This window comes from Oncorhynchus clarkii, unplaced genomic scaffold (assembly GCF_045791955.1).
Source record: "Oncorhynchus clarkii lewisi isolate Uvic-CL-2024 unplaced genomic scaffold, UVic_Ocla_1.0 unplaced_contig_11066_pilon_pilon, whole genome shotgun sequence".
In the NCBI taxonomy this organism is placed as follows: Eukaryota; Metazoa; Chordata; class Actinopteri; order Salmoniformes; family Salmonidae; genus Oncorhynchus; species Oncorhynchus clarkii.
The window spans coordinates 5,390-17,500 of NW_027257967.1; the positions used below are offsets into that span (position 1 = coordinate 5,390).

At 53.1% G+C, this 12,111-nt stretch overlaps 1 protein-coding gene across 2 annotated transcripts in view; it reads right to left on the reverse strand.

The window, feature by feature from the left end:
- Nucleotides 1-1,576: 1,576 nt before the first annotated feature.
- The window catches only part of LOC139394308 (E3 ubiquitin-protein ligase RBBP6-like), a 47,615-nt gene continuing 37,080 nt past the window's right edge, over nt 1,577-12,111 (reverse strand). Inside the window, exons 16-20 of one of the 2 annotated variants that reach the window (XM_071142347.1) lie at nt 10,988-11,107; nt 7,562-10,033; nt 6,015-6,153; nt 2,746-4,606; nt 1,577-2,690 (exon numbers count right to left, since the gene is read on the reverse strand). In XM_071142347.1, coding sequence (XP_070998448.1) covers nt 1,897-2,690; nt 2,746-4,606; nt 6,015-6,153; nt 7,562-10,033; nt 10,988-11,107 — 5,386 coding nt within the window. In that variant the 3' untranslated portion in view covers nt 1,577-1,896. The remainder of the gene's footprint in view (nt 2,691-2,745; nt 4,607-6,014; nt 6,154-7,561; nt 10,034-10,987; nt 11,108-12,111) is intronic. The other variant, XM_071142346.1, reaches the window with a different exon arrangement.

The window sequence follows — 12,111 nt, forward strand, 5'->3', positions numbered from 1 at the left end:
GGGAGGGACGGGAGGACGGGGGGAGGGACGGGAGGACGGGGGGACTGGAGGGACAGGAGGGGAGGGACGGGAGGACGGGGGGGACTGGAGGACGGGAGGACGGGGGACTGGAGGGACAGGAGGGGAGGGACGGGAGGACGGGGGGACTGGAGGACGGGGGGAGGGACGGGAGGACGGGGGGAGGGACGGGAGGACGGGGGGACTGGAGGACGGGGGGAGGGACGGGAGGACGGGGGGACTGGAGGGACAGGAGGGGAGGGGAGGGACGGGAGGACGGGGGGAGGGACGGGAGGACGGGGGGACTGGAGGGACAGGGGGAGGGGAGGACTGGAGGGACAGGAGGGGAGGGACGGGAGGACGGGGGAGGGACGGGAGGACGGGGGGAGGGACGGGAGGACGGGGGGACTGGAGGGACAGGAGGGACGGGAGGACGGGGGGACTGGAGGGACAGGAGGGGAGGGACGGGAGGACGGGGGGAGGGACGGGAGGACGGGGGGACTGGAGGGACAGGAGGGGAGGGACAAACCAAGTAAAGACCTGGGAGGGACGGGAGGGGAGTGACGGGAGGACGGGAGGAGGGGAGGGACAAACCAAATAAAGACCTGGGAGGGACGGGAGGACGGGGGAGGGGAGGGACAAACCAAATAAAGACCTGGGAGGGACGGGAGGGGAGTGACGGGAGGACGGGGGGAGGGGAGGGACAAACCAAATAAAGACCTGGGAGGGACGGGAGGGGAGTGACGGGAGGACGGGGGGAGGGGAGGGACAAACCAAATAAAGACCTGGGAGGGACGGGAGGACGGGGGGAGGGGAGGGACAAACCAAATAAAGACCTGGGAGGGACGGGGGGAGGGGACGGACAAACCAAATAAAGACCTGGGAGGGACGGGAGGACGGGGGGAGGGGAGGGACAAACCAAATAAAGACCTGGGAGGGACGGGGGGAGGGGAGGGACAAACCAAATAAAGACCTGGGAGGGACGGGGGGACGGGGGGAGGGGAGGGACAAACCAAATAAAGACCTGGGAGGGACGGGGGGAGGGGAGGGACAAACCAAATAAAGACCTGGGAGGGACGGGAGGACGGGGGGAGGACGGGGGACGGGGGGACGGGGGGAGGACGGGGGACGGGGGGACGGGAGGAGGGGAGGGACAAACCAAATAAAGACCTGGGAGGGACGGGGGGACGGGGGGAGGGGAGGGACAAACCAAATAAAGACCTGGGAGGGACGGGGGGAGGGGAGGGACAAACCAAATAAAGACCTGGGAGGGACGGGAGGACGGGGGGAGGACGGGGGACGGGGGGACGGGGGGAGGGGAGGGACAAACCAAGGTTTAGCAATTACATCCTTTTATTTTTTTTAAACACACACAAAATATAGTTATAAGCATCATTCAAGTAAACCGACTGGTCCAAGCAAACAGCCTCTGTTTTAGCAGAGTCTAAAAAAAACAAAATATATATTTATTTTATACATCAGCCTTTAAATTCATTAAATTATTTCAAATCCTCAGCAAAAAAAACTAAACAAAACATCCCCCCTTAGATAAAGAGTTGAACTAGAGTGAACAGCAGAGCAGAGCGGTTCAAGTCCTCTTTACTATCTACACTACGGGGTGTCCCGGCACAAACGACACCCACGTCCCCTACGTATAGGGCCCCTATATAGGGAATAGGTGTTTGGAATACAGGCTGTGTGATGCCTCTCTTGAGGACCTTACAGTTCACTGACAGGAGGGAAGAAAAACCAAGTCTCTTTCCTCCGAAAAATGGCACCCGAATTCCCCTCTTAGTACACTAGGCTTGTCCTTAAGTCGTGCACTAGTTAGGGAATAAGGTTTAGGGGCCACGAGCCTTGGGCTGAAACGTGTCGAAAACGCTTCACAACGAAAACGTCTCATAAGGCTACGCTAGCCATTTGGTCTTCTCCTCTTCTCTCCTCCACCTCCTCTTCTTCTTCTCTCTCATTGTCCTCTTTCTCCTTGTTCTTCTTCTTGTGTTTGTGTTTCAGTCCCGTGATCTCTCCCTCCTCAGAGTCCAGGCTCCCCTGTCTCCTCTGCTTTCTATCCTTCTTCTTCTTCTTCTTCTTCTGTTTCTTCTTCTCTTTTCTATCTTTCTTCTTCTTGTCTTTCTTGTTGCCCAGGCTACCGACAGAGCTGGCGCTGCTGCTACGACTTCTGCCGCTCTCTCCCTCCACCGCTCTCTCTCCCTCCACTCTCTCTCCCTCCACCGCTCTCTCTCCCTCCACTCTCTCTCCCTCCACCGCTCTCTCTCCCTCCACCGCTCTCTCTCCCTCCACCGCTCTCTCTCCTTCCTCCTCCCCCTCTGAGATCTCTCCCTCGCTGTAGTCAGGTTCGAAGGCCTCATCAGTCTCTCTGACCAGGTCAGGAGGAGTTCTGGAAGAAGGAACCGAGGGAGGAGGTCTGGAAGAAGGGACCGGGGGAGGAGTTCTGGAAGAAGGGACCGAGGGAGGAGGTCTGGAAGAAGGGACCGAGGGAGGAGATCTGGAAGAAGGGACCGAGGGAGGAGGTCTGGAAGAAGGGACCGAGGGAGGAGGTCTGGAAGAAGGGGCCGAGGGAGGGGGTCTGACTTTAGGGTTCTCCCTCCCTCTCTCCTTCTCCCTACTCACCCCTCTCTCTCTCTCCTTCTCCCTACCCACCCCTCTCTCTCTCTCCTTCTCCCTATCGACCCCTCTCTCTCTCTCCTCCCTATCCACCCCTCTCTCTCTCTCCTTCTCCCTATCGACCCCTCTCTCTCTCCTTCTCCCTATCCACCCCTCTCTCTCTCTCCTTCTCCCTATCCACCCCTCTCTCTCTCTCCTTCTCCCTATCGACCCCTCTCTCTCTCTCCTTCTCCCTATCGACCCCTCTCTCTCTCTCCTTCTCCCTATCGACCCCTCTCTCTCTCTCCTTCTCCCTATCGACCCCTCTCTCTCTCTCCTTCTCCCTATCGACCCCTCTCTCTCTCTCCTTCTCCCTATCGACCCCTCTCTCTCTCTCCTTCTCCCCATCGACCCCTCTCTCTCTCTCCTTCTCCCTATTGACCTCTTTATCTCCCTCCTCATCTCTCTCCTTCTCCATCTTCTCCCTCATCTTTTGCATCTGCCTCTCTCTCTCTTTCTTTCTCTCTCTCTCTCTGACAGCTCGGGGCACCCCTGCCCTGTTGTCAGTCCTGGGGGGCTGTAGGAGTGAGGCTGGGTGTTGGTGGGGCTTTCCACCACTCATCTCCTTCTCTAGGTTTCCTAGGCTGGCCTGTTGGCTCTGTCTCCCCGCTGAGGAGCGCTCCACTCTGGGCTCTTCTCCCTCAGCCTTCCCCCTCCCGGGCTGGTTCTCCACGGAGATGGAGACCTGAGGAGAGGGGTATCTGTCCTGCGTCGTGTCCCTGCCAGGGCTGCTTTCGCTAGGTCCGGTGGGCTCAGAGCTTCCCTGAGATCTCTGGGTGCTGGAGGAGGAGGGGTCCGATGGGGGTGGGGCTCTCTTGGAGACGGGAGAGGCACTGCCTAGCTCTCTGTGGTCTTTGTGTTTGGGGTCGAGGCGGTCTCTGTGTTCTCTGGTGGTCTCCTGGTCGTCTAGTGGTCTACGGTCAGTAGAGTTGGTGTTACGGTCAACGGTGGAGGAGTTCTGGTCGTTGTGGTCTTTATGTTTGTGGTCTCTGTGCTCCCTGGCTCTGGGGTCAGAGGTCGCTTTGTGGTCCCTGGAAGAAGAAAAAGGTTTACGATCTCGTGAGTAAGAGTGTGAGGAGGAAGAGGAGCTCTTTTCGCTGCTGTGGTCGCTCCCTCTCTCCCCAGTCCTCTCTCCTCCTCTCTCTCGCTCCGGCCGCTGAGAGGAGCTCTTCTCACTGATGTGGTTGCTCCCTCTCTCCACAGTCCTCTCTCCTTCTCTCTCTCTCCTCTCTCGCTCCGGCCGCTGAGAGGAGCTCTTCTCACTGATGTGGTCGCTCCCTCTCTCCCCAGTCCTCTCTCCTCCTCTCTCTCTCCTCTCTCGCTCCGGCCGCTGAGAGGAGCTCTTCTCACTGATGTGGTCGCTCCCTCTCTCCCCAGTCCTCTCTCCTCCTCTCTCTCTTCTCTCTCGCTCCGGCCGCTGAGAGGAGCTCTTCTCACTGATGTGGTCGATCCCTCTCTCCCCAGTCCTCTCTCCTTCTCTCTCTCTCCTCTCCGGCCGCTGAGAGGAAGAGGAAGAGGGAATCTTTCTCGGTCTGTCCATATCTTTGTCAGAAGCACGGCTGTGTTCCCTCTCTCTTTCTCTCTCTTTCGCCCGCTCTCTGTCCCGTTCGTTATCCCTTTCCCTCTCCTGCTCCTTTTCCTTTAACTGATCTCTCTTTCTCTCCGTCTCTCCGTCTTTCTCAGAAGGGTCTCCGGAGTGTTTTCCACCCTGCAGGCCGTCTTCTCTGTCTCTGCCACTAGAGGGGGACATAGTTATCTCTGGCTTGGGAAAGGTACAGTCCCTCTCTTTCCTTCGCACTGCCTCCGTCTCCGTCGTCACGGTGATGTGGGGTCCAGGGGGGAAAGGCAGGGAGGGGGTGAGCAGGGGGCGGAGTTTAACCCTGACCCCTCCTCCTTCCTCTTCCTCTGATTCGTAGTCCTCCTTCTCCCACTTGGAGCGAGGGACCTGGACGAGGAGAGAAGAGAACACGTCTGAGCTGTGTCTCCTGTATGAGTACTATCTAGTCTAACAGGTGTAGAGCTGTGTGTCTCTGACCTGTATGAGTACTATCTAGTCTAACAGGTGTAGAGCTGTGTGTCTCTGACCTGTATGAGTACTATCTAGTCTAACAGGTGTAGAGCTGTGTGTCTCTGACCTGTATGAGTACTATCTAGTCGAACAGGTGTAGAGCTGTGTGTCTCTGACCTGTATGAGTACTATCTAGTCTAACAGGTGTAGAGCTGTGTGTCTCCTGTATGAGTACTATCTAGTCTAACAGGTGTAGAGCTGTGTCTCCTGTATGAGTACTATCTAGTCTAACAGGTGTAGAGCTGTGTGTCTCCTGTATGAGTACTATCTAGTCGAACAGGTGTAGAGCTGTGTGTCTCCTGTATGAGTACTATCTAGTCTAACAGGTGTAGAGCTGTGTGTCTCTGACCTGTATGAGTACTATCTAGTCGAACAGGTGTAGAGCTGTGTGTCTCCTGTATGAGTACTATCTAGTCTAACAGGTGTAGAGCTGTGTGTCTCATGTATGAGTACTATTTAGTCTAACAGGTGTAGAGCTGTGTGTCTCTGACCTGTATGAGTACTCTAGTCGAACAGGTGTATAGCTGTGTGTCTCATGTATGAGTACTATCTAGTCTAACAGGTGTAGAGCTGTGTGTCTCCTGTATGAGTACTATCTAGTCTAACAGGTGTATAGCTGTGTGTCTCATGTATGAGTACTATCTAGTCTAACAGGTGTAGAGCTGTGTGTCTCCTGTATGAGTACTATCTAGTCTAACAGGTGTAGAGCTGTGTGTCTCATGTATGAGTACTATTTATTCTAACAGGTGTAGAGCTGTGTGTCTCTGACCTGTATGAGTACTATCTAGTCTAACAGGTGTATAGCTGTGTGTCTCATGTATGAGTACTATCTAGTCTAACAGGTGTAGAGCTGTGTGTCTCCTGTATGAGTACTATCTAGTCTAACAGGTGTAGAGCTGTGTGTCTCATGTATGAGTACTATTTATTCTAACAGGTGTAGAGCTGTGTGTCTCTGACCTTTGTTAGTACTATCTAGTCTAACAGGTGTAGAGCTGTGTGTCTCATGTATGAGTACTATTTAGTCTAACAGGTGTAAAGCTGTGTGTCTCTGACCTGTATGAGTACTATCTAGTCTAACAGGTGTAGAGCTGTGTGTCTCCTGTATGAGTACTATCTAGTCTAACAGGTGTAGAGCTGTGTGTCTCCTGTATGAGTACTATCTAGTCTAACAGGTGTAGAGCTGTGTCTCCTGTATGAGTACTATCTAGTCTAGCAGGTGTAGAGCTGTGTGTCTCTGACCTGTATGAGTACTATCTAGTCTAACAGGTGTAGAGCTGTGTGTCACCTGTATGAGTACTATATGACCGTCAGCAGGTGCCGAGCTGTCATTGGTGTATTCCTCCAGTGTTTTAACGACAGTCTTCCTCTGCTCTGCTCTGCCCTCTGATCCATCGCCACACACAGGACTACTGCCCCCTGGGGGACTGGTGGTGTAATACACAACAACACATAGTTAATATAGACACCTCCTCCTCCTCCACCTCACAGGACTACTGCCCCCTGGGGGACTGGTGGTGTAATACACAACAAAACATAGTTAATATAGACACCTCCTCCTCCTCCTCCACCTCCTCCTCCTCCTCACAGGACTACTGCCCCCTGGGGGACTGGTGGTGTAATACACAACAACACATAGTTAATATAGACACCTCCTCCTCCTCCACGCAGGACTACTGCCCCCTGGGGGACTGGTGGTGTAATACACAACAACACATAGTTAATATAGACACCTCCTCCTCCTCCACGCAGGACTACTGCCCCCTGGGGGACTGGTGATGTAATACACAACAACACATAGTTAATATAGACACCTCCTCCTCCTCCACACAGGACTACTGCCCCCTGGGGGACTGGTGGTGTAATACACAACAACACATAGTTAATATAGACACCTCCTCCTCCTCCACGCAGGACTACTGCCCCCTGGGGGACTGGTGGTGTAATACACAACAACACATAGTTAATATAGACACCTCCTCCTCTTCCTCCTCCTCCTCACATGACTACTGCCCCCTGGGGGACTGGTGGTGTAATACACAACAACACATAGCTAATATAGACACCTCCTCCTCCTCACAGGACTACTGCCCCCTGGGGGACTGGTGGTGTAATACACAACAACACATAGTTAATATAGACACCTCCTCCTCCTCCTCCATCTCCTCCTCCTCCTCACAGGACTACTGCCCCCTGGGGGACTGGTGGTGTAATACACAACAACACATAGTTAATATAGACACCTCCTCCTCCTCCTCCTCCTCCATCTCCTCCTCACAGGACTACTGCCCCCTGGGGGACTGGTGGTGTAATACACAACAACACATAGTTAATATAGACACCTCCTCCTCCTCACAGGACTACTGCCCCCTGGGGGATTGGTGATGTAATACACAACAACACATAGTTAATATAGACACCTCCTCCTCCTCACAGGACTACTGCCCCCTGGGGGATTGGTGATGTAATACACAACAACACATAGTTAATATAGACACCTCCTCCTCCTCCTCCTCACAGGACTACTGCCCCTGGGGGACTGGTGATGTAATACACAACACATAGTTAATATAGATACCTCCTCCTCCACCACACAGGACTACTGCCCCCTGGGGGATTGGGTAGGACTGTATCATGTGTTATGACTTGACATTGTCCCTGTTATCCCAGAGAGACTTCCTGTCAACCCAGAGAGACTTCCTGCTATCCCAGAGAGACTTCCTGTCAACCCAGAGAGACTTCCTGTTATCCCAGAGAGACTTCCTGTCAACCCACTCAGGTTTCCACTCGTTACTACTAGACTAAATAATCAGTTTTCCACACAGCCAGTCTCACCTGGTGTAGTCCACGGTGGTTCCCGGTCCGTCGGACACTGGGACCTTACGGTTCCTCTTGGCTTTGCTCCTCTCCACGCTTCCCTTGATATAGCTGCTCTGATTGGCTGCCTCTGTTCCGGCCACGCCCGCAAGCTTGCCGGTCCTCCTCCCTTCTTCTCTGTTGGTCTTAATCTTCCTCTGAGGTTCTCCTCCTTTCGTCCCGCTCTCCATCAGAGGCCTTACGGAAGCCCTCTCCCTCTCCTCCTCGACGTCACGTTTGAGGTTGCAGGGTTGTACGGTCTCGGTGAGCTCCACTCCGGGTGATTTGATTCGGGGCACCTCCATCTCCTTATCAGACATACTCCTCTCCTCCTTTCTCGTCTTCCTCTTCTCCTCCTCCTCCTCCTTCCTCCTCCTCCTCCTCTTCTCAGACTTGGTGTCTGGAGCTTTGCCAGGGTCTCTCTCCTGTTCTCTACCCACCCTGATGTCAGCCTCTCTCCTGGGCTTGTCCTCTCTCCCTGAGCCCCTGTCCTGCCGAAACCCTGGATCTCTCTTCCCTCTCTGCTCCTCCTTGGCTGGTCTGGAATGGTCCAGGTCGGTTCTGAACGGTTTAAACTGATCCGGGCCGGTTCTAACCGGTTTAAACTGGTCTGGGTCGGTTCTAACTGTGTTGAACTGGTCTGGGTCGGTTCTGACAGGTTTAAACTGGTCTGGGTCGGTTCTGACAGGTTTAAACTGGTCTGGGTCGGTTCTGACAGGTTTAAACTGGTCTGGGTCAGTTCTGACAGGTTTAAACTGGTCTGGGTCAGTTCTGACAGGTTTAAACTGGTCTGGGTCAGTTCTGACAGGTTTGAATGAGTCTGGGTTGATTCTGACTGTGTCAAGCTGGTCTGCGTGGGGTTTAGGAGGAGGTAGTTTGGGAGCTGATGCTAGGGGCGCAGGGTGTTGGAGTTCCATCTCTCTCTGGAGGGAGGTGCAAGAGTCTGGTTGGAAGGGAATAGATTCATCTTTGACCCGTTTGGCTGACGGTTCTGTTAGAGAAGTCTTCTGGTAGGCTAAACCGTCTGTACCGGTCTGGTCCCGGTCTGCACCGATCTGGTCCCGGTCTGCACCGATCTGGTCCCGGTATGCACCGGTCTGGTCCCGGTATGTACCGGTCTGGTCCCGGTATGTACCGGTCTGGTCCCGGTCTGTCTCTCTAACGGTCTTCCATCTCTTGGACGATGAGTCTTTCCTCGCTACGCTGGAGTCCGGTCCGCGTTTATAAACTCTGTCACTCTTTCTCCTCACTTCCTCCTCCTTACTGTCCCTGGTCCACCTATCAGCTTTGTCCGGGACTGAGTCTGAGGCGTCGCTGTCTATTGGCTCGTCCCGTACTGGGGTGGAGTCGTCATGGCTTGACGAACCAACGGGAGTACTCCCGGTTCTCTTCTTCTTCTCCTCCTTCTCTTCTTTCCGAGCGTCGTCCGTAGAGTCAGAAGCACTGAAGGACTCCCCTCCCCCTCTCCCCTGCTCAGTCTTCCTCTTCTTCCTCTTCCTGTGCTTCTGCTCTTTCAGGTCGGAGGTCACAGTGACCGCGGGAGAGGCGACGCTCGACGACGGATCTCTGTCACCCTTTGCGACCTTCAGTGGCGTCTGATGATCCTGATTGGCTGACCGGGACAGCGGCAGAGTTCCAAACTGCTCAGCACACTTCTCCTGGTAAGTCATTGGCTGGTTCCTGCCCCTGGGGGAGGGGTGTGAGGGGGGAGGGGGAAAGCCCTCACCTCGCCTCCTCCCTCGACTGAAGGGGGAGGATCCACGGTCCAGGCGGTGTCGGGGGGAGGGGTAGAAGTCTGAGGGTGGAGGAGGGTTGTAGGGGTCTCTGTCTCGTCCGGCTGGGGGTGCCACAGGGGCGGGGGCGAAACCAAGGGGGGGTCGGCCCCTGTAGGCGGGGGGGTTATTGGGAGGAGGGTTGTGGGAGTTGTAGTTTTTGAAGTATTTCTCATACCATTCTCTGTACTCCTTCTCCCACTCCCGGTACCTCTCCCTCTCGTACGGGTCTTTGTGCTCTGGACCCCGTTCGTACACTGCCGGCTCCCAATCCCTCTCCCGGGTCCGGCCCGGGTACTTCCTCTCACCCTCCGGTGGCGCTCCAGCAGCGGCAGGCTTCCGGGAGCTTGGGGGTGGAGGAGTGTGGGTCCGGTACCCCCCTTGGCCAGGTGATCTAGAGCGCGACCGGTAACCTCGTCCCCGTCCTCTCCCCCGTCCCGCCCCTCCACCGTCCCTGAAAGGCGGCGGCGAGCGTGATCGGCGGTAGCCACGGGAACGGGAGCGGTAGCCGCGAGGTCGTCCGTGGCGGCGGGAGTACGGAGAGGAGCGGGAGTAAGACCTGGAACGGGATCTGGAACGGGATCTGGAACGGGATCTGGATCGACTGGAGGAACGGGAGTACGAACGAGAACGGGAACGGGATTTGGAGTAGGATGAGCTACTGTAGGACGACCTAGACCTGGAGACAGAGAGAGAGACAGAGAGACAGAGACAGAGACAGAGACAGAGAGAGAGAGAGACAGGAATAAGAGTCTCCTCTCCTTCTGTATTATATGAGTATTATACCTGGAATAAGAGTCTCCTCTCCTTCTGTATTATACGAGTATTATACCTGGAATAAGAGAGTCTCCTGTCCTTCTGTATTATATGAGTATTATACCTGGAATAAGAGCGTCGTCTCGCCTTCTGGATCTTTCTGTACTCTACCTGGAATAAGAGAGTCTCCTCTCCTTCTGTATTATACGAGTATTATACCTGGAATAAGAGAGTCTCCTGTCCTTCTGTATTATATGAGTATTATACCTGGAATAAGAGCGTCGTCTCGCCTTCTGGATCTTTCTGTACTCTACCTGGAATAAGAGAGTCTCCTGTCCTTCTGTATTATATGAGTATTATACCTGGAATAAGAGAGTCTCCTCTCCTTCTGTATCGTTCTGTATTATACCTGGAATAAGAGTCTCCTCTCCTTCTGTATTATATGAGTATTATACCTGGAATAAGAGAGTCTCCTCTCCTTCTGTATCGTTCTGTATTATACCTGGAATAAGAGTCTCCTCTCCTTCTGTATTATATGAGTATTATACCTGGAATAAGAGTCTCCTCTCCTTCTGTATTATATGAGTATTATACCTGGAATAAGAGTCTCCTCTCCTTCTGTATTATACGAGTATTATACCTGGAATAAGAGCGTTGTCTCTCCTTCTGGATCTTTCTGTACTCTACCTGGAATAAGAGAGTCTCCTCTCCTTCTGTATTATATGAGCATTATACCTGGAATAAGAGTCTCTCCTCTCCTTCTGTATTATATGAGTATTATACCTGGAATAAGAGCGTCATCTCTACTTCTGGATCTTTCTGTACTCTACCTGGAATAAGAGAGTCTCCTCTCCTTCTGGATCTTTCTGTACTCTACCTGGAATAAGAGCGTCTCCTCTCCTTCTGGATCTTTCTGTACTCCAGCAGCTCCTTGGCAAAGTCGTTGGTGAACTCATCCAGCTTGGACTTTTCCCGGTTACCGTAGCGACAGTCGGAGCTGGGGGACGACAGGAAGAGGGAGAGGAAGATATTTGGACAATGGTAGAAGTAAGACGAGAAAAGCAATACAGCAAAAAGTTCAACAAGGTTTTCCATCGTAGTTTAAATGATAAGCTAAGAGGCGGATCGAAACAGACTTGGCCTGAGACTTTAGTTCAGTGGGCTAACAGTCAGAGCAGCACGCTGGCACGAGACCCAGTCGCTCACACAATACATATTAGCAGAGAAGAATGACATCACACACAGGTGTCAAAACTCAACTCCTCAGTCAGTCCATCAGAACGACAGTCAGAATAACAGTCAGTCCATCAGAGCAACAGTCAGAATGAGACAGTCCTGACCTGACAGATCAGTCAGTCCATCAGAACATAGGAAGACTACCCACTCAACAGTCAGAATGACAGTCACTTCATCAGAACGACAGTCAGAATGACAGTCAGTCCATCAGAACAGAGGAAGTCTACCTAGTCAACAGTCAGAATGACAGTCAGTCCATCAGAATGACAGTAAGTTCATCAGAACAGTCTATCAGAACAACAGTGATAATGACAGTCAGTCCATCAGAATGACAGTCATTCTATCAGAACAACAGTTAGAATGAGTCAGTCCGTCAGAATGACAGTCAGTCCATCAGAACAGAGGACATCTACCCACTCAACAGTCAGAATGACAGTCAGTCCATCAGAACGACAGTCAGTCCATCAGAACAACAGTCAGAATGACAGTCGGTCCATCAGAACAACAGTCGGAATGACAGTCAGTTTATCAGAACAACAGTCAGAATGACAGTCTGTCCATCAGAACAACAGTCAGAATGACAGTCAGTCCATCAGAACAACAGTCAGTCCATCAGAACAACAGTCAGAATGATAGTCGGTCCATTAGACCAACAGTCTGAATGACAGTCAGTCCATCAGAACAACAGTCAGTCTATCAGAACAACAGTCAGAATGACAGTCAGTTTATCAGAACAACAGTCAGACTGACAGTCAGTCCATCAGA